The sequence below is a fragment of the Euprymna scolopes genome, chromosome 13, assembly GCF_053919585.1.
Source record: "Euprymna scolopes isolate OS-2025 chromosome 13, ASM5391958v1, whole genome shotgun sequence".
NCBI classification, from domain to species: Eukaryota; Metazoa; Mollusca; class Cephalopoda; order Sepiida; family Sepiolidae; genus Euprymna; species Euprymna scolopes.
In genome coordinates this window covers 55,682,429-55,704,189 of record NC_136494.1, presented here as the reverse complement: position 1 = coordinate 55,704,189, position 21,761 = coordinate 55,682,429, and the positions used below count along the sequence as shown (strand labels likewise).

General features: G+C 35.7%; 1 protein-coding gene across 2 annotated transcripts in view; it reads left to right on the top strand.

Annotated features, from left to right (window-relative positions):
* LOC145292035 (uncharacterized) overlaps window positions 1-17,453 on the top strand; it is a 108,081-nt gene extending 90,628 nt beyond the window's left edge. For both annotated transcript variants that reach the window (XM_080138060.1, XM_080138059.1), the window contains 2 exons: window positions 1,757-4,497; window positions 16,960-17,453. In XM_080138060.1, the coding sequence (XP_079994186.1) occupies window positions 1,757-4,497; window positions 16,960-17,060 (2,842 nt within the window). In that variant the 3' untranslated portion in view covers window positions 17,061-17,453. The remainder of the gene's footprint in view (window positions 1-1,756; window positions 4,498-16,959) is intronic.
* The last annotated feature ends 4,308 nt before the right edge of the window (window positions 17,454-21,761 follow it).

The following is a 21,761-nucleotide window of genomic DNA, read 5'->3' as shown; positions in this document are numbered from 1 at the left end:
AGAAAATATAATTATCTTCTGAAAGTTTAAAACGGAGAGCATCCTCAAAAGAAGATGAAAGTATTCAACTCATCATAAACGTTAGATTTAATTGAATTGTTGTAATATAATAACATCAGATAATATCCTCACAATAATGTTGTATATTCTTATCTTATATTTATCAACATTTTTTAGTGTACATTGAGTTCTGATGTTTTATTTCACCTTGCTTGTAGATGGAACGCTTTACTAAAATGACGTATTATCGACGAGAATTGCTTTACATAACATTTCATTGTTTCATTTATGCATATATTTTACAAACACTTTCTTTTATTATAGATATTATTTGCATGTTTAACACTGTTATACATGCCTTGAATCTTCGTGGGGTTTCGGCCGTTATCTTCTTAAGACTGATTATTTCCATACCACGACTTTTTTAATATGTAATATCTAATATTTAATTTAATTTAATATTTAATGTATATATTGTTAGTATTATACATTATATTGACCAAAGAAAAATTTTACCTAAATTTTTAAAAAAATATTCATAATGAAAGAATGAAACAAAATAAACTAATACTAGATATTTAAAAATCATGGAACATGAACTTTCATAAAAAAAGAAAACCGGCATCTGTAGAAGGCGGAAGAGTGAAACGGTCGAAACACTTTGAATATGACAACAATTTAGGACAATAAATGAAATAATATAAATGATAATAATTACTCATCTTGGAGTGTGTGCTAATATTATTAATACCATAATAGATAATTTACTTATGTTCATCAGTTAAACATTACTCGCCATTAAACTCTCTACTCTATTGCTATAAATCCATACACGAGTTTTATACAAATGTGTTTCTTTTATCGTTATTTTTTGTGGCGTTTTTTAATCTGAACAATTATTATTATTATTATCATTATTATTATTATTATTATTATTATTATTATTATTATTATTATTATTATTATTATTATTACTACTACTACTACTATTATTATTACTATTATTATTATTAATATTATAATTATTATAATTAATATTATTATGCTGACTATGCCCTTTAACCAAACGTGAAACAACTACATTCTTATGTGTTTAGAATGATTCTATTTTTTAATTCGATCTTTTTATTTATATTCTATTTTCATTTATAAAATAAAATGTTCATATAAATATGGGTCTCTCCACCCAAACATCTTAAAATAACACATAAAACATATAAATCAATATAAAAATGTCTTCGTGGGTGTTATATTCACATTTCTACAAATACTTGATATTATTTAATCGAAATCCGCACAATTTTATAATAGCACTTTGTCTTCTGTTAAATGTAAAAAAAAAAAGTAAGAAATTTTAAATGCAACAAAACAGTTTAAAAAAAACTTTAGTTTCATTGAACAATGGCAACACATCGAGCTAATTAAATTGCAAATCATTTCTTAAACTAGAAAACATTTTTCATTTGAAAGTACTTAGAATTCACCATGAGTTTTTCTCTGAAAAGTAACATTTAACGTTACTGCTGCCTTTCTGCCGTCTGCTATTTTAACAATTCGAAAAGAACTGCATCTAACTCTTTTCATTTATGTTTATTGTGCCTACTGAGATATGGGTAAGGTGAAAATTTGCCCCTTTTAAGATTTCCCCTAAGCTAATTAAAGCAATTCTTTACTGCTTCTATTGATGTACCCTTTTTATGGGGCTATTGTGTTATACGTGGGTGGATGGACAAAGATATTTATCTCCCTCCTGCAGGATCGAGCTTGTGCATTTGCCTATGACGATTCGGACCAGAGAAGCCTATAGACCGGAACTAATAAAAACCAATGGAAAAGCAGCAAGTGATGACGACAGTTCAAAAGATGGCACGGTACGTGCGAAATCTACTAGCCCCGAAGTCGTAGCTGACAGCTACGGTGGAGATGATGAGGCTGACGACGAAGGCAAAGACTCCGATTCAGACACGCATACCGAAGCTGAAGCTGAGGAAACCCGAGCAGACTCGGATGCAGATACTGGCACCGGACTTGAAGAAGTCAGGGAGGAATCAGTATTGAAATCCGAGGAAAAATTAAAATCAACTCAGCGTAAAGATCACGATGACAACGACGAAGATGAGGAGGAAAAAGACAACGACCAGACGGAGTCTGAGATTGATGAAGATGATAGGCAAACATCGCAAGATGTTGGATCTGACAAAGCTGAATCTGAGAGAGAAGAATCTGAAAAGGCTGAATCTGACAGGGCGGAATCGGTCAAAGCTACAACTCCTTCAGAATCCGATAAAGCCGATTCTGTAAAATCAGCTAAATCCCCTGCTGAATCCGAACAAGACAAGTCACTAAAATCTCCTGGAGCCGAAGATGGGGATGAGGCTGATGCAGCTCTTGTCAAAGAAGAAAAGGTAACACAATCAGTAGTGCTTGAACGCGCCATGTCACTGCAATGTGCCCCTAGCGAAACACTTTCTGGCACCATCAAATCCCCTGTAATTTCCGAACCTGCAATTTCTCCCGTTTCTTCAGTTAAATCTGGTGCTGAGACCTCTCCTCTTGAGAAAGCGGCCTCACCTATTGGATCAGAAGTCGAAAAGTCTCCTGTATCCGAGAAATCTGCCGGATCGAAAGCAAAATCACCAGTTCCTTCTGAGCGAGCGTTATCCCCTGGTCTTTCAGAAAAATCTGTTCATTCAACCGCAATGTCCCATGCCTCTGTATCACCAACTGCTTCAGAAAAATCTGCAACATCCCCAATACACGCTGAACGCACCGCATCACCTACAGCAAAACCTCCCACTATTATGGAACCAGCAAAATCCCCGGTAACTTCTACAAAGGACCAGTCTGAAAAATCTCAAGAATTATCACCAGTAAAATCTGAAAGTGATAAGTCGGAGCTCGAATCTCCTACTGTGAAATCTCCAGTTACAACAGAGAAAGCAGAATCTGAAAAATCGTATAAAGGTTCTGAAAAAGCTGAGTCAGTAAAATCAGAACATGATAAATCTCCAGTGCCTTCTGAAAAAGCCGAATCTGAAAAATCAGCTACGTCTCCTATGACATCTGAAAAAGCTGAATCCGAAAAATCGGCAAAGTCTCCTATGACATCCGAGAAAGCAGAGTCAGAACAATCAACTAAGTCTCCTGCTCGAAGCCCAGTACCCTCTGAAAAAGCTGAATCAGAAAAATCCGCTAAGTCACCTATACCATCTGAACCTGCTAAATCCCCTGCACCATCCGAAAAGGCTGAATCAGAAAAATCTGCTAAGTCCCCCGTACCATCGGAACCTGCTAAATCCCCTGCACCATCCGAAAAGGCTGAATCAGAAAAATCCGTAAAGTCTCCCGTACCATCGGAACCTGCTAAATCTCCTGTAACTTCAGAAAAAGCTGAATCAGAAAAGTTTGATAAGTCCCCCGTACCATCTGAACCTGCTAAATCCCCTGTACCATCCGAAAAGGATGAATCAGAAAAATCCGATAAGTCCCCCGTACCACCTGAACCTGCTAAATCCCCTGTACCTTCAGAAAAAACTGAATCAGAAAAATCTGATAAGTCCCCCGTACCATCAGAACCTGCTAAATCACCAGTTTCATCTGAAAAAGCTGAATCAGAAAAATCCGCGAAGTCCCCCGTACCATCGGAACCTGCTAAATCACCAGTTCCATCTGAAAAGGCTGAATCAGAAAAATCCGCAAAGTCTCCCGTACCATCGGAACCTGCAAAATCTCCTGTACCTTCAGAAAAAGCTGAATCAGAAAAATCTGATAAGTCCCCCGTACCATCTGAACCTGCTAAATCCCCTGTACCATCCGAAAAGGCTGAATCAGAAAAATCTGCTAAGTCCCCCGTACCATCGGAACCTGCAAAATCCCCTGTACCTTCAGAAAAAACTGAATCAGAAAAATCTGCTAAGTCTCCAGCAATATCAGAACCTGCAAAATCTCCAGTTCCTTCGGATAAGGCGGAATCAGAAAAATCTACTAAATCTCCTGTAGCATCTGAACCTGAAAAGTCTCCGGTCGCTTCGGAAAAGGCTGAATCAGAAAAATCTGCTGAGTCTCCTGTAATATCAGAACCTGCTAAATCTCCAGTACCCTCAGAAAAGGCTGAATCAGAAAAATCTGCCAAGTCTCCAGCAACACCAGAAACTTCTAAGTCTCCGGTACCTTCTGAAAAGGCTGAATCAGAAAAATCTGCTAAGTCTCCGGTTCCTTCAGAAAAGGCTGAATCAGAAACGTCTGCTAAGTCTCCGGTACCTTCTGAAAAGGCTGAATCAGAAAAATCTGCTAAGTCTCCGGTACCTTCTGAAAAGGCTGAATCAGAAAAATCTGCTAAGTCTCCTGTTGCATCTGAAAGTGACAAGAGTCAAGAACATTCTGTTAAATCTCCTGAGATACCTGAAAAAGTTGAATCGGAAAAATCCAAGTCACCAGTTCCCACAGAGAAGGAAGAATATAAACAAACGGCCAAGTCACCTGGAACAACATATGAAGGTAATTACTCTCTATCCAAAGAGAAAGTGGCCAGTGAAAAAGCCACAATATCTCTTATCACTTCACAACATGATGTGTATTCTCTGCCGACAGAAAGGCAGGCCGTATTGAAACCAGAAGTATCACTATCAATATCAAGAATATCACTAACAACTTCCGAAAAACAAAAGTCCCCTACAATACATGCTGAAAAAAGAAAATCTCCTGATCCTTCAGAACAGGCCGAATCCAAAAAGTGTTCAAAGTCCCCGATAACTTCCCAAAAAGCTGAATCCAAAAAATCTGCTAAGTCTCCATTAATAGAAGAATCTGCTAAGTACCCTGTAACATCGAGAAAAGCCGAGTCAGAAACATCTGCTAAGTTCCAACTAACACCAGAGGGTTCGAAATCCACTATAACCTCGAAAATATTTGAATCAGAAAAACCATCTAAATCACAAGTATCACCAAAACCGGCTAAGTCTCCAGTTTTTTCCGAAAAAGGTGAATTAGAAAAAAATGCTAAGTCCCAAGTAAGAACAGAGAGTTCTATGCCCCCTATAGACATCGAAAAAGTTGAATCAGAAACAGCAGCTAAATCTCCACAAACAGCGAGACATCCGAATTCCCCAATACTTTGCGAACTTGCTAAACCGGAAAAAAATATACAGTCTGCAGTACTATCAGAAACTTCAAAGTCGCCTTTAACTCCCGAGGATGCTGAAACAGAAAAGTCCAATACATCACCAGTAACGTCAGAACAAGCTAAGTCTAACGTAGTTTCTGAAAAAGCTGAATCAGAATTGTCCGCTAACTATCGAGTAAATCTAGAACTAGTTAGGTCACGCGTAGGCTCTGAAAAAGCTGAATTAGAAAAATTCGCTAAATCTCCGGTAACTTTAGAACACGCTCGATCCCCTGTAGCTTCTGAAAAAACTAATGCTGAAAAGTCCACTAAATCTCCGGTAACTTCAGAGCCGCCTCAATCCCCCGCAGTTTCTGAAAATTCTGAATCAGAAAAGTCCGCTACCTCCCCGATAACTTCAGAACCGGTTCAATCCCCGACAACTTCTGAAAAAGCTGAATCAGAAAAGTCCGCTAAATCCCCGATAACTTCAGAACCGGCTCAATCCCCGGTAGCTTCTGTAAAAACTAATTCTGAAAAGTCCGCTAAATCTCCGGTGACTTCAGAACCGTCTCAATCCCCGGTAGCTTCTGAAAAAGCTGAATCAGAAAAGTCCGCTAAATCCCCGAAAACTTCAGAACCGGCTCAATCCCCGGTAACCTCTGAAAAAGCTGAATCCGAACAGTCCGCTAAATCCCCAGTAACTTCAGAACACGCACGATCTCCTGTAGCGTCTGAAAAAGCTGAATCTGAAAAGTCCGCTAAATCTCCGGTAACTTCTGAACCGTCTCAATCCCCCGTAGCTTCTGAAAAAGCTGAATCAGAAAAAAACGCTACATCCCCGGTAACTTCAGAACCTGCTCAATCCGAGGTAGTTTCTGAAAAAGCTGAATCACAAAAGTCAGCTAAATCCCCGATAACTTCAGAACCAGCTCAATCCCCGGTAACGTCTGAAAAACCTGAATCTGAAAAGTCCGCTAAATCCCCAGTAACTTCAGAACCGGTTCAATCCCCTATAGCTTCTGAAAAAGCTGAATCTGAAAAGTCCGCTAAATCTTCGGTAACTTCAGAACCGTCTCAATCCCCCGTAGCTTCTGAAAAAGCTGAATCTGAAAAGTCTGCTAAATTCCCAGTAACTTCAGAACCGGTTCAATCCCCTGTAGCTTCTGAAAAAGCTGAATCAGAAAAGTCCGCTAAATCCCCAGTAACTTCAGAACCGGCTCAATCCCCCGTAGCTTCTGAAAAAGCCGAATCAGAAAAGTCCGCTAAATCTCCGTTAATTTCAGAACCGGCTCAATCCCCCGTAGTTTCTGAAAAAGCTGAATCCCAAAAGTCCGATAAATCCCCGGTAACTTCAGAACCGGCTAAATCCCCGGTAACCTCTGAAAGAGCTGAATCAGAAAAGTCCGCTAAATCCCCAGTAACTTCAGAACACGCACGATCCCCAATAGCTTCTGAAAAAGCCGAATCAGAAAAAACCGCTAAATCTCCGGTAACTTCAGAACCGGTTCAATCCCCTGTAGCTTCTGAAAGAGCTGAATCAGAAAAGTCCGCTAAATCCCCGATAACTTCAGAACCAGCTCAATCCCCGGTAACCTCTGAAAAAGCTGAATCAGAAAAGTCCGCTAAATCACCAGTAACTTCAGAACAGGTTCAATCCCCTGTAGGTTCTGAAAAAGCTGAATCAGAAAAGTCCGCTAAATCTCCGGTAACTTCAGAAACGGCTCAATCCCCGGTAGCTTCTGAAAGAGCTGAATCAGAAAAGTCCGCTAAATCCCCGATAACTTCAGAACCGGCTCAATCCCCGCTAACCTCTGAAAAAGCTGAATCACAAAAGTCCGCTAAATCCGCGGAAACTTCAGAACACGCACTATCCCCTGTAGCTTCTGAAAAAGCTGAATCTGAAAAGTCCGCTAAATCTCCGGTAACTTCAGATTCGGCTCAATCACCCGTAGCTTCTGAAAAAGCTGAATCAGAAAAGTCCGCTAAATCCCCAGTAACTTCAGAACCAGCTCAATCCCCGTTAACCTCCAAAAGACCTGAATCAGAAAAGTCTGCTAAATCCCCAGTAACTTCAGAACCAGCTCAATCCCCGGTAACCTCCGAAAAAGCTGAATCAGAAAAGTCCGCTAAATCCCCAGTAACTTCAGAACCAGCTCAATCCCCGGTAGCTTCTGAAAAAGCTGAATCAGAAAAGTCCGCTAAATCCCCGATAACTTCAGAACCAGCTCAATCCCCGGTAACCTCTGAAAAAGCTGAATCAGAAAAGACCGCTAAATTTCCAGTAACTTCAGAACCGGTTCAATCCCCTGTAGCTTCTGAAAAAGCTGAATCTGAAAAGTCCGCTAAATCTCCGGTAACTTCAGAAACGGCTCAATCCCCGGTAGCTTCTGAAAGAGCTGAATCTGAAAAGTCTGCTAAATCCCCGATAACTTCAGAACCGGCTCAATCCCCGGTAACATCTGAAAAAGCTGAATCACAAAAATCCGCTAAATCCCCGGTAACTTCAGAACACGCACGATCCCCTGTAGCTTCTGAAAAAGCTGAATCTGAAAAGTCCGCTAAATCTCCGGTAACTTCAGAACCGGCTCAATCCCCCGTAGCTTCTGGAAGTGCTGAATCAGAAAAGTCCGCTAAATCTCCGATAACTTCAGAACCGGCTCAATCCCCGGTAACCTCCGAAAAAGCTGAATCAGAAAAGTCGGCTAAATCTCCGGTAACTTCAGAACCAGCTCAATTCCCGGTAACCTCCGAAAAAGCTGAATCTGAAAAGTCCACTAAATCCCCAGTAACTTCAGAACCGTCTCAATCCCCCGTAGCCTCTGAAAAAGCTGAATCAGAAAAGTCTGCTAAATCCCCAGTAACTTCAGAACCGGCTCAATCCCCGGTAGCTTCTGAAAAAGCTGAATCTGAAAAGTCCGCTAAATCCCCAGTAACTTCAGAACCGGTTCAATCCCCTGTAGCTTCTGAAAAAGCTGAATCAGAAAAGTCCGCTAAATCCCCAGTAACTTCAGAACCAGCTCAATCCCCGGTAGCTTCTGAAAAAGCTGAATCAGAAATGTCCGCTAAATTCCCGATAACTTCAGAACCGGTTCAATCCCCGGTAACCTCTGAAAAAGCTGAATCAGAAAAGTCCGCTAAATCACCAGTAACTTCAGAACCGGTTCAATCCCCTGTAGCTTCTGAAAAAGCTGAATCTGAAAAGTCCGCTAAATCTCCGGTAACTTCAGAAACGGCTCAATCCCCGGTAGCTTCTGAAAGAGCTGAATCTGAAAAGTCTGCTAAATCCCCGATAACTTCAGAACCGGCTCAATCCCCGGTAACATCTGAAAAAGCTGAATCACAAAAATCCGCTAAATCCCCGGTAACTTCAGAACACGCACGATCCCCTGTAGCTTCTGAAAAAGCTGAATCTGAAAAGTCCGCTAAATCTCCGGTAACTTCAGAACCGGCTCAATCCCCCGTAGCTTCCGGAAGTGCTGAATCAGAAAAGTCCGCTAAATCTCCGATAACTTCAGAACCGGCTCAATCCCCGGTAACCTCCGAAAAAGCTGAATCTGAAAAGTCCACTAAATCCCCAGTAACTTCAGAACCGTCTCAATCCCCCGTAGCCTCTGAAAAAGCTGAATCAGAAAAGTCTGCTAAATCCCCAGTAACTTCAGAACCGGCTCAATCCCCGGTAGCTTCTGAAAAAGCTGAATCTGAAAAGTCCGCTAAATCCCCAGTAACTTCAGAACCAGCTCAATCCCCGGTAGCTTCTGAAAAAGCTGAATCAGAAATGTCCGCTAAATTCCCGATAACTTCAGAACCGGTTCAATCCCCGGTAACCTCTGAAAAAGCTGAATCAGAAAAGTCCGCTAAATCACCAGTAACTTCAGAACCGGTTCAATCCCCTGTAGCTTCTGAAAAAGCTGAATCTGAAAAGTCCGCTAAATCTCCGGTAACTTCAGAAACGGCTCAATCCCCGGTAGCTTCTGAAAGAGCTGAATCTGAAAAGTCTGCTAAATCCCCGATAACTTCAGAACCGGCTCAATCCCCGGTAACATCTGAAAAACCTGAATCACAAAAGTCCGCTAAATCCCCGGTAACTTCAGAACACGCACGATCCCCTGTAGCTTCTGAAAAAGCTGAATCTGAAAAGTCCGCTAAATCTCCGGTAACTTCAGAACCGGCTCAATCCCCCGTAGCTTCCGGAAGGTCTGAATCAGAAAAATCCGATAAATCCCCGATAACTTCAGAACCGGCTCAATCCCCGGTAACCTCCGAAAAAGCTGAATCAGAAAAGTCGGCTAAATCTCCGGTAACTTCAGAACCAGCTCAATTCCCGGTAACCTCCGAAAAAGCTGAATCTGAAAAGTCCGCTAAATCCCCAGTAACTTCAGAACCGTCTCAATCCCCTGTAGGTTCTGAAAAAGCTGAATCTGAAAAGTCTTCTAAATCCCCAGTAACTTCAGAACCGGTTAAATCCCCTGTAGCTTCTGAAAAAGCTGAATCAGAAAAGTCCGATAAATTTCCGGTAACTTCAGAACCGTCTCAATCCCCTGTAGCTTCTGAAAAAGCTGAATCTGAAAAGTCTGCTAAATCCCCAGTAACTTCAGAACCGGCTCAATCCCCGGTAACCTCTGAAAAAGCTGAATCAGAAAAGTCCGCTAAATCTCCGGTAACTTCGGAATCCGCTCAATTCCCCGTAGCTTATGAAAAAGCTGAATCAGATAAATCCGTTAAATCTCCGGTAACTTCAGAACCGGCTCAATCCCCGATAGCTTCTGAAAAAGCTGAATCAGAAAAGTCCGCTAAATCCCCAGTAACTTCTGAACACGCTCGATCCCCGGTAGCTTCTGAGAAAGCTGAATCAGATAAGTCCGTAACATCCCCTATAACTTCAGAACCGGCTAAATCTTCCGTAGCTTCTGAAAGAGCTGAATCAGAAAAGTCCACTAAATCTCCGGTAACTTCAGAACCGGCACAATCCCCCATAGCTTCTGAAAAGGCTGAATCAGAAAGGCCCACTAAATCCCCAGTAACTTCAGAACCGGCTAAATCTCCTGTAGCTTCTGAAAAAGCTGAATCAGAAAAGTCGGTTAAATCCCCAGTAACTTCCGAACACGCTAAATCTCCTGTAGCTTCTGAAAAAGCTGAATCAGAAAAGTCCGCAAAGTCCCCGGTACTCTTAGAACCGTCTCAGTTCTCTCTATCACATGAAAAAGCTGTATCCGACATGTCGATTCAATCCCTAGTAAATTCAGAAACGTCTCAGATTGCAAAATATTCCGAAAAGTATGAATCAGATAGTGCTAAATCCTCAATAACATATAAACATTCTAAGACATCTGTGCCTTTTGAGAAAGATGAGTCTGTAAATCTCACTAGATATTCAATGGTATCGGATCCGGCCAAGTTGCAGGTAACTTCTGACATAGCCGAATTAGAAAAGTCCGTCCAATCTCAAGTAACATTAGAACAATTTAAATCCACTGTACTTACTGAAAAACTGCAATTCGAAAAATCTACACAATCCTCAGTTACATCAAAACCGGCAATGTCTGCTGATATTTCGGAAAAAACGCAATCAGAAAAATCCGCCCAGTCTACAGTAAGATCAGACTTACCTAAGTCCCCCATACATTCCAAAAAAGCTGAATCAAAAAAGCCCGTCCAGTCACCTGTAATATCAGAAGCTCCTGTATCTTCCGAAGAAGGTGAATCTAAAACCTTAACTAAATCTCCAGTAACATTGGACCATGCTAAATTCTCGCTCTCTTCAGATACCTCCGCTAAATCTCCAATAACTTCAAAAGGTTTTAAATCTTTAGTGACTTCCATAGAAGTTGAACGAGAAGACACAGTTAGGTCCCATAAAACATCAGAATCGGCTAAGTTTCCGATACTTTACCAAGAAGCTGAATCAGAAGATTTTGCTAAGTCTGCAGTAATATTAAAAAACTCTTCTGAGTTATCCTTAACATTAGAATCTTCTAAGATAAAAGATGTGCAAGAAAACTTTGGAAAGTCGACACGCTCTAGTAAGTTCCCAGTAACTTCTGAAAATGGCAAATCAGATAAATCCCCTGTATTTTCTGAAAAAGATGAGTCAGAAAGGCAGGCCAGCTCGCCTGATTCTAGTAAATTCCCAGTGTCTTCGAGAAATGGCGATCACGATAATAATGGTGATTATCGTCCATCTGATCTTGACATCATTGACTCATCTTCACCATTTGACTCGCAGAAGAGTACTGGGTGCGTTAAGATATCTCAGTTGTCGAACAATAGACATATCGAATACAACGGCGTTCAGGATTCGTCAACTGCCACTGAAGTTGAAGAATTTCATCTCTCTGAACATAAGACTAGCAGTAAGAGTACTAAGTTTTTGGCGAAGTCAATTGTCTCGCAGCTTACCAATGGTGTCAACCATGAAGATTTCTTTAACGACACAAGTAGCATGAAGATAATTAAGAATCAAAAGCTGTCCGATGACGACGCAGCTACAGCTAATGATGGGTTTTCATTTAAATCTATCGAATCGAATTTTGAAAAAGAAATCTTAGAAAAGATGAAGGAAGTTCCAACAGATGCCAGGATCGAAATGAAATCGTCTGCTGCAAAGATCTTTACAAGCAAAAGTGATGTATTTACTAAAACATCCTTAAAGTCTTCAGGTTCCGAGAAGTCCGAAACGAGCGAATCATCCAAACTATCTACAAGTAGGAGATCAGATGGGGAGGGTGGTATGTTTAAACTATTGGAAATGCATCCAGCTTTCACTGTATAAGAAGATTATTAAAAGCATCGAAAGGTTTTTTGTTTGCATGGCTATTTTCTCAAGTTTTGCTCTCGCTTGCACATACCCCCATTGAATCCCGCAAAATTCTCAATGTTTATTGTTTCTTTTTTTATTTTTTCATCTCTTTTGTGTGAAGTATATTGACGTTTTTATTTTATTATTTTACTTGCTTTTCTGCCGTGCACCTTCATCATAACACAAGGATAGGCGGCAATGTTTCGCACACTAATAGGTACTTTGAGCTTCGCGCTCTTAATAATTTACATAAAATAATTTTAATTTAGGAAAAACGAAGCATAATCAGTTTTTTTTTTGTTTATTTCTCTTTGGTTGTGAATTTTTGTTTTTTTTTTAATTTTTTTGGTGCTGCAATTTTTTGTGCTGTATTCGTATTTTTATGTATTTGTATCAGCGTAGATGTTGGAACACGTGAGGTTACAAGTTGCTCATAAAAAAGACAATAACACGTTTCACTAATTTCTGATAAAACCCAAATCAATTTTATTTTGCCTTAATCACTCTACTTGCTTTCGTGATTAATCATATTTTATATTTAAACGATTATAATATTCAAATAAGGAACTTTAGATTATGCTTTTGGTGGATTTAATACGGTTTTTTATCCTTATATGTAATAAAATGTATTAAAATGACTAGATAATTAGATAAATCGCTTATATATACATAAATATGCGTGTGTGTTGTGTGTGTTGTGAAATTAATATAACACATTAGCTGCTCCTCAGTAAAACAATCATAATAACAAGATAAAAAACGAGGGTATGTAAATAGCCATGCAATTGGTAAATATATTCATAATATTACTATTTTCTGATGGTTTATGTATTCTATTATTATTTATAACTTATTTAATAGGAACCTAAGTATTTCTACATCTCGTTAAACTGAGCTTAGTTAATTATCAGTTCATGATAAAATGGCGTCAAAAAGTTTTCAATGTCAGAATACAAATAGTTGTATTTATAATTTTGCAATTAATTAATAAAAAAATTACACGTTCGCTCAACATTTATCTGATTAGTAAAGTAACTATGTATTTCACCTCAAATACAATGTTTTCTTATTATTTTACTGTACGTTTTATTTTTGGTGCCTTTACATGAGCTAGTCTTCAAATAACTCATTGTATATAGAGATCGAATGATAGATGCATCGATAGAGAGACAAAGATTGATTGATAGGGATATTTAAATATAATTGCAATACATCAGTACGACATCAGGAATATGACGTTTATTTTGTACACATATTTATCTATATGTATGAGTAAACATACAAATATGTAACTATGTTGTATATGTACGTTTATATTTTTATATTTTGGTAGCAAGTCATTATTCAAGCACATCTGATTGAACACGACAGAGTTATACTTTTTTCCCGATTTTTCTGGATATCTTATCGATTTTAACCGGATCTCATTTAACACCGGGACAAATGTACTAACAGCATTTAATAACTAACAAGAAGTTAAATAAACAATAAATAAAAAATGTAAATTAAAACTAAAAATAATTCGCCCCTAACCATCCTGCACCCACCTTTAACAAAAAACAACAACTATAAATACACCAAGCCTTCAAGGAAAAGGACAAGAAAACAACAACAACAACAACAATCATTCCTGATGATAATCGGACGCACCGATAGAAAACGCTTGAGTAGAATATTGCTGAACAACAACTTTTGGGCGCAATTCTGTACAATATGCCGATTGAAATAAAAAAGACTGCTCGTCGAATCGAAAAGATATCCAGTAAAATCGGGGAAAAAGAATAAAACTGCCTTGTTCAATCAAATGTGTTTGAATAATGTACGTTTATGTATATGCTTCTGTATGCATGAATATATGAGCTTGATCATATATACATATTCACAGACACATATACATACACACGCATGTACATACGTTGACTCTCCAACTTTTGACGTGATAAATTATCGTGACGAATCATTTTCGTATTACCCATATTTTCACTGACTTGATACGTTCATACGTTTGTAAAGAACAAACGTTTTTCTAATTTATCTGGTGTTTGCTTTCATTTCGTAGACGAACAGACAGATGGAAGGAAAGACTCAACTTAATGTTTTATGTGAAATTATCTTATTGTTTCATCTTATTTTGATTTCTCTTTTTCGTTTTATCAGTTTGTAAGTCTATAAATTTCTTGTTTGATATTTTATCGACATGAATTATGTATTTCAGGATTATAGAAGCAACAATATTATTCAGGTATTAAGTACATATATTCGAATTGTTTATTGCAAATGATAAGTTAAGGAAATAATAATTAAATAATATTGATTAATTGATTCAAAATTATCTAATCACTAAAAAGAGTTCATTTATAAAGGAAGTCTTAGAATCTAGTATTTCAACGTTTCTTAAAATAGTTCTCATTTTAGTCTACTTTTAAATAAATAATAAATAGTTAAATACATATATGATAGGAATATAAAAAAGATGATTAGTTACATCTTTTATCCAGACAATATCATAGTTATTATACTTTTGTTTAATTTATTCTCATAGCTATTAATATGAATCAATGTGCCACGTCGGCGTTCTCAAGTGTATTCTTCGTTTTCATTGTTCTATATTTTCAAAGTCGTATGCGTTGCTGATATATGTGTCAATAATAAACTTACACGATTATAAGGAAATAAAGTATTTATTTTAATTGCAAGTTTCTTTTATAAATATAAACATTAAGTTGAAAGCCGACATAAAAAATATAGTATTTATATTTAGAACGTAAGTATATCAAACTAATTTAAAATATGAATATATTTCGAGAGCAAAATGCAAACAATAAAGCGTATTATAAAACTGTATTTACAATGATATATTTCTACTTTAATTATCCAAGCTACAAGAATTATATTTATATACACATCAGTATTACGCAATAAACAATACACAAATCAAACAATTTAACGTATACATATATGCATACAACTTGTGTGTCTCCTCCCGTATTCCAACTGCTACATGATCTTAGACCACATGCCTGCAAAGGTTTTCTTCATTTAGATAGTTAGTACCATTTATATGTTTAAATATAGAATGTCTACATGTGTATATTTGAAAGTTTTCTACACCGGGCAAAGGAACCAAACAGGTAAATGAAACAAGTAATGACCAACAGGTAAACATATCACAAGAAAAAGGTCAGATTGCACGAAAAATATTCAAGAACATCAACAGCAATGGACACCGGTGTTTAAAACTAAATTACTAAACACAGGTAACTCAGGTATTTGAAGTCATTTTCTTTTTCCATTACTCTGGAGAGATAGAGAACGAACGTGAAAGAAAGGAAGGAAGGAAGAAATACTGAATACCGACGAATAAACTATAATAATAATAAGATTATAGTTACTCGTTTACCCTGCGCAACTATGGGATCAAAAGAAGGGTAATTATTTCCTATAATTTTTCTTTGATTGTTTGTTTGTTGCCAACAGAATTGGGATGAAGCAGATAGTGGAACAAGTTGTCGGAGCCAGACCTAACGAGGCAGAGGTGCTGTCTACGATACTGACCAGGTCGGAGGGCGGCTATGAAGCCACAGGTGGTGCGTATTAGACAAAAACTAAAATACAACAACCAAAAATTAACGACCATAAGTCAAAAGTCGATGTTCCTGCTAATGAATCGTTATAATCGAGTGTACGTCTGAATACAACGCCAGATAGATATCAAAATACATGCATATATACATTACATATATACTTATATATAACATGCTTATATACTATTTTATTACTCTATTGAAATAGAAATGCACCAAAGTGCACATATACAGATTACGGGCTTATAGCATATAAAAAATCTTGCAAGTAAATCATGTGTATATATTCCTGCGAACAAACACGTGATATATAATTTAATGTAGTCTACGTATACATACATATATATATATATATACAAAAAATATGGGCAATATATACATGTGTGTATGCGTGTAGTTAATCATAACTATAAATGTATATGTCAATATATGTGCATGTACTTTTTATATGTTTATCTTGTATATACTTCGTGTCAGTATGCATACATAGCAATGTGTATGTGTATGCTAATTGTCAGATTAGAAATAACACTATTTACGATGGAAATAGTCAAGACTTCACATATTCAACACTCGAAGATCCTGGCGTTCGGAGAACAAAAGAAAAAGTATACTCCTGATTCAAGTAACATCTACTAACACCTTTCTCTTTCTATCTCTGTCTCTCAGTGTGATATTTCTATGAAAGCTACACAAAGAAGGAATTTACTAAACGAATCATTCAAACACATTTCATCATTTCCCTGTCTATTATTTGCAACGTTGATTGTAAAATATATTCATTATTGTAAATGTCTTCATTCTTATAAATTTACTTATTCCAATATGTATATATTTATATATTAATTTACTGAGCCATTCTTCTTACTATCAATATCTGTGCTTAGTACTAATATTAACAGTATTATCGGTATTTAAACATGATCTAGTTAAATCTAATTTACTTAGGAATCTTTTTCTTTATAGTCTTCTTCTGTAAAGGAGTGGCAATCACCAGATGCATAGATATATATGCATATACATATATATTTATATATACATGTATATACAGTTTAAACACAGCAGTATATATAACGTATATACATGTGTATGTGTATATATATATGTGTGTGTGTATGCATATATATATTAATCTTATATTTGTAGTTACTTGCACATTTGGCTTCTACAATAGAAACAGCTTATTTCTTTTACATATGCATATATTTTTATTAAACCAACGAAATTTTATCGCATGACTTCTGCTATTTCTTTTCGGGATAAATTTGTGCACGCCACTCTTTCTCTTTGTCTTTTTCTTACATATCTATATCCATCTCTAACTTACTCTACTGACCTTTCACCTGTAACTCATGTTAATGTTCCTATTATTACATAACTTTTGCCTTATACTTACTTATACTTATGTTTCGCTATTTGAAGAGATCAATGTAAACTTCCTCCTCTGACACCCTAAAATAATTTACATATTTCAGGAATAACTACTACTACTACTACTTCTTCTTCCTCCTCTTCGTCCTCCTCGGAACGCCGAACAGTGAGCGAGGAGAAAAAGTCCATCGGTTCATCGGATTAGAGGCCCCAAAACTATTTGGCAAACAAATTCTGAAAAAAGCAAGAGAGAGAGAAAAATATGACAGCCAATATAAACATTTCTTCTGGACAATATTTACTTAAACAACAACTTTTATTATTGCTATTACGACTACAAAATATTGAAAAAAATGTGAAAAACAACTGAAGTGACTTTACGAAATCAATGAAAAACATGCAACAATTAATGGCAAGGCTTTATAAGCATTTTGCCAAAGCTGAAAAAAAGTTTTCTTTACCTAGTAAAACCAAATGTTTAATGTATACCGCTTTTCTCAATGGGACTGTAGATATTTGCATGCCATATATATATATATGTCAGTCAACAACATATGCGCAATTTACAAACAATAAAATCGACAAAAATAAAAAAAAATTGTACACTCATTTTATTATTCAAATGACTTTTCATTTTAGTCAGTGATGACGATTAATATCCTTGATTAAGTTGATCTGCATACACATATCTATATAATCGCATATCTCTCTCTCTCAATTGTGTATATATAGTTACAAAACATAAACATACACACAAATATATATATATGTAGACGCATTTCACACGTAAGTACATATGACCTGACAAAAAATAGTATAGGAATAAATAATAACTTCAATTTCCGACATAAGCCTTGCAAGATGTTCAGCTTTATGTGACTTAAGCTAATAAAATCTCACACGCAGGCTCATGCATATATATATATATATATATATATATATATATATACAAATATATACGTATATACATATATACATACATTTATATGCATATATACACACATAAGTATATACATATCTATATGAATATATTATATGTATATATATTGTATGCGTATATATGTATACATACATATGCATGCATATATATATATATATAAAGTTTGAAATATGCACATGTATGTATATGTGTATGTACTTATTAATTTATATATACATATATGTATATATACATGTATGATGACAAATTGTTTTTATCTATAACGAGAGAAAACAATTGGTCAAAATAAAAGCACCTGTAATAAAACGAAAAGAGATCGGAAGTCTTCTTTGCCTACTTTTATAAATGGCGATTCTGCGTTTGCAAAAGGGACTTGTTTCCCTTTTTTTATATAACAACTCGACCGAAGCAACCAATAACTGCTTGGCATTATTATCCAATGCGAACAAAATTTGAATGAAACTGCGAGGTAAATTCGATAGATCAAAATATAAATCATTAATTAACAATTCAATGCTACTTGGGTATATTTATGTCTGTACACAAATCGCTTATATATATATATATGTATATATATATATGCATATATATGATATATATACATACATGTAAATACATACATATATATAAATATATATATGTGTGTGTGCGTGCGTGTGTGTGTGTATATATGTATGTATGCGTCTATGACCTGGCGTGTTGCTTTTTTGCTTGGCGAAAACATCCGAGTTAGAGATATCAACAATGTACTTCACCATACAATCTTATCACTTTTCGAAACAATTTTCCTATATGCCCTCCACCTTGCAATAAAAATTCAAACATTTCACTATGACGAATTTCCTTAGTTTTTCTATTGTAAGCTATGACGCAAGCATTATTTCCATCCCCTTCAAACCAGTCAGCTTTTGTACGCTAAAAATGTCCCGCTCGATTTTGCAATTATTGACTTTTCATTGTTCAAATGTTTTCGAATGGATTTTAAAAAATAACTAAACTTTTAGCCCTTCCTGAAATATATATATAATGTGGATCATACAGAAAGCAAAAGAGTGCATACAAAAAGGAGGACAGAATAAAAGTTGTGAAAGCAATTTTAACTTTTAAATTCTGAGTATTTTTAAAATAATAGAGATTAAAAATAATAAACAAACAAAAATAAATAAAAAATATATTTTGTACAATTTACAGATAAAAACGAGTAAAATAGTAACGTAAATATAAGTTGAATCAATGGAAAAGAAAGTGAGACAGATTGAATGTAAGAGTTAATAAAAGAAAGCGAGAGAGAGAGATTAAGAATAAGTTTTTTCTTATATATAAATAAGTTTTTAAGATAGACTTAAAATTGAACAAAAACAAATAAAAACTAAATCAACAATGGTCCTAAGTAATAAAAGATTTGTTCAAAAAGGTGATATAATTTAATTAATCTGCCTTAACAGTATTCCATATTTTACTACAGATTTTGCAAAAAAGACTTCACATTAATTATCTTAACTCATAGGAACTACAGATCTTTACAACACAAAAATTATTATTTTCATCTAAATAATTAAAGAACGAAAAGAAAACACGATTAATAAATATTAGCAGAGGTGTAACGAAAACTTCGAAACCACACATTTTTAAAAATCCTTTAAGTAATCTTGACGTGCTTTCCAAAAAGTCATTCTCTGACTTTTCACCGGCTGTGACTTTAATAAGTAATTGTAAAAGACATCCGGGCTTAATTGAAAAGTGATCAGCACCGGTATGAACACCGTTTTGTTACAAAAGTATTTCTGCATGTTTCGTGTGAAGTTCACGTCTATTACCTCCTTTAACCGATCCGAACTATCGAGTTACCTCCCCTTCTATCTCTCCACGGCTTTGCTGCGGGGCTATGGAGCTAACAGTGTAAGCAGCACTTGTTATAATAAAACTATTTCACTGCAAAACATCCAATCCAAGTTATCAATCTCGTAACGTTTTTCTTTCTCTGACCCCGCGTTTTTGGTTATCGCTTCTGTATATTTGATTTTCGTTTGATTTCATTTACTAATCTTAGTCTTGCTTGCTTCTAATCGATGGCCAAGAATAAGAATTAAGCTCTTACTAAAATACCCAACTTTCGAATACTTTCAACTTGCTTGAACACTGATAAAAAAGCAGCACGGCTAAAAAAAACATCATTAACATTCTCATTAAACTGCTTTCAGTGGATGCATGCAAAAACCATATTTTACTTTAAAACAATTGGCGTTTTGTATCCTATATTCTGCGACCCCTATAAAACTTAAATCTCGTTGAGAAACATGCCCACCAATTAGAACAAGCAACCTCTTCCTTTCTTTACTATTCAAACAAAGGGAAACAAACATGGAAATCGTTTTCGTATGTGAAAGGGGTAGTTCGAAATTAATTCCACACTGACCAATAATTGTTTCTGTTATTAAAAATAGTAAAATACTTTTTAGGGATGGCCAGTTCTATTAAAATACTACCTAATAGGATATGTATTCTATAAAGGGTTGCGTGATTATTCTATCAAATTTGCTATGTCAGATTCAAATCTTATCAGATATTTTGAGCTCAATTATACACAAACACTGTTAGGAAATATATTTACATGCATTATTTGGTAAACTTAGTGATATATAGCATGTGCATTTATTATGTTGAATATTAAATTAGAACCGCCAAAATATTGAATTCATTAATCGTCTTCAAATTCGATATGAATAATCTGTGCGTGCAAGATAGTATTAGTAGGATCATTCATTCCATTTTACATTTATGCTTGTTTTTTTTCGTCGCTGCCATTTATTTTCTTAAATTGAAGCTTATTTTGCCTCTTGCTTTTTGTATTTTAAATATTCATTCCTTTAGCTCTAATCAGATTCCAATAATGGTTTCATACCTATTCTCATGAACTTTCACTCTTAGGAAATAAATAAATAAAAATGAATTAATTGTAAGTCAGTGATTAAGTTAACATAAAATATTAAATTTTATTGATTCCTTTTATGAAGAAAAATCCTTCTTGCATTCTCTTTCAAAAATTGATAGCGGAAATCTACAATTTTGCGTGCTTATCACTCCACAAAGCTTGCCCCACCTGACACCGACCTTTTTACGCATCACTGTCTGCTTCAAGAGGTTTCTTTGAAATCAATTTTGGTCGAAATTCATTACCGTCTGTAAAAAATATCCTCATGCATTTCGATTCATTATTGCCCCTCCAAAGAGTCCGATCTCAATACGCTGCTGGTTTCAACAAACGGATCATGTTGAGCTAGCGTCTCAACATATAAGAATTCAAGTTGATCAAACTTTTTTTTTTTTTTTTACTGTTGCTTGTATTCTTTTTTAGTGTAATTTCGTTAATTGACAAAAACCTTAATTTTTGTCTTAATGCAAATTTTGAAAAATTCGTTTTGTTTGTATTAAATGCTTTCCAATTTGAAATATTTACGAAAAATATTTTGCAGCCAGGTTTCAGGTTTAAACTGCCAATACTCTTTGTTTGTCATAATTCAATTTCTTCCAGGTGTATTTAAATAGCTGCAATGATTATCTTTACATTAAATATTTTCAGATTGTCCCGGTATCATTTTCTACCGTGCCGTTATACGAATTTGAGTATACCAATTGTAATTACTTATAAAGAAGACTAACGGAATTACACGGTGTCGCCATTTTGTTACATAAAAATACAATCAGTAACGTACAATAAACCAGGCATATTGAACATTATTCGTTACATTTTCCCATATTCATGCAGATACATATATTACTCGCGTGTAATATCAAATTGATAAAACCGCCAATTGAATTTTAACGCTGCCCCACATATGGAATATAAACATAATTAGCATATTGTAAAATTATATAGGAAATATATTAATAATTAGCATATTCTATAGGCTATTAACTAATAATTGGTATATAGTAAAATAATACAGGAAATAACTATTAATTAAT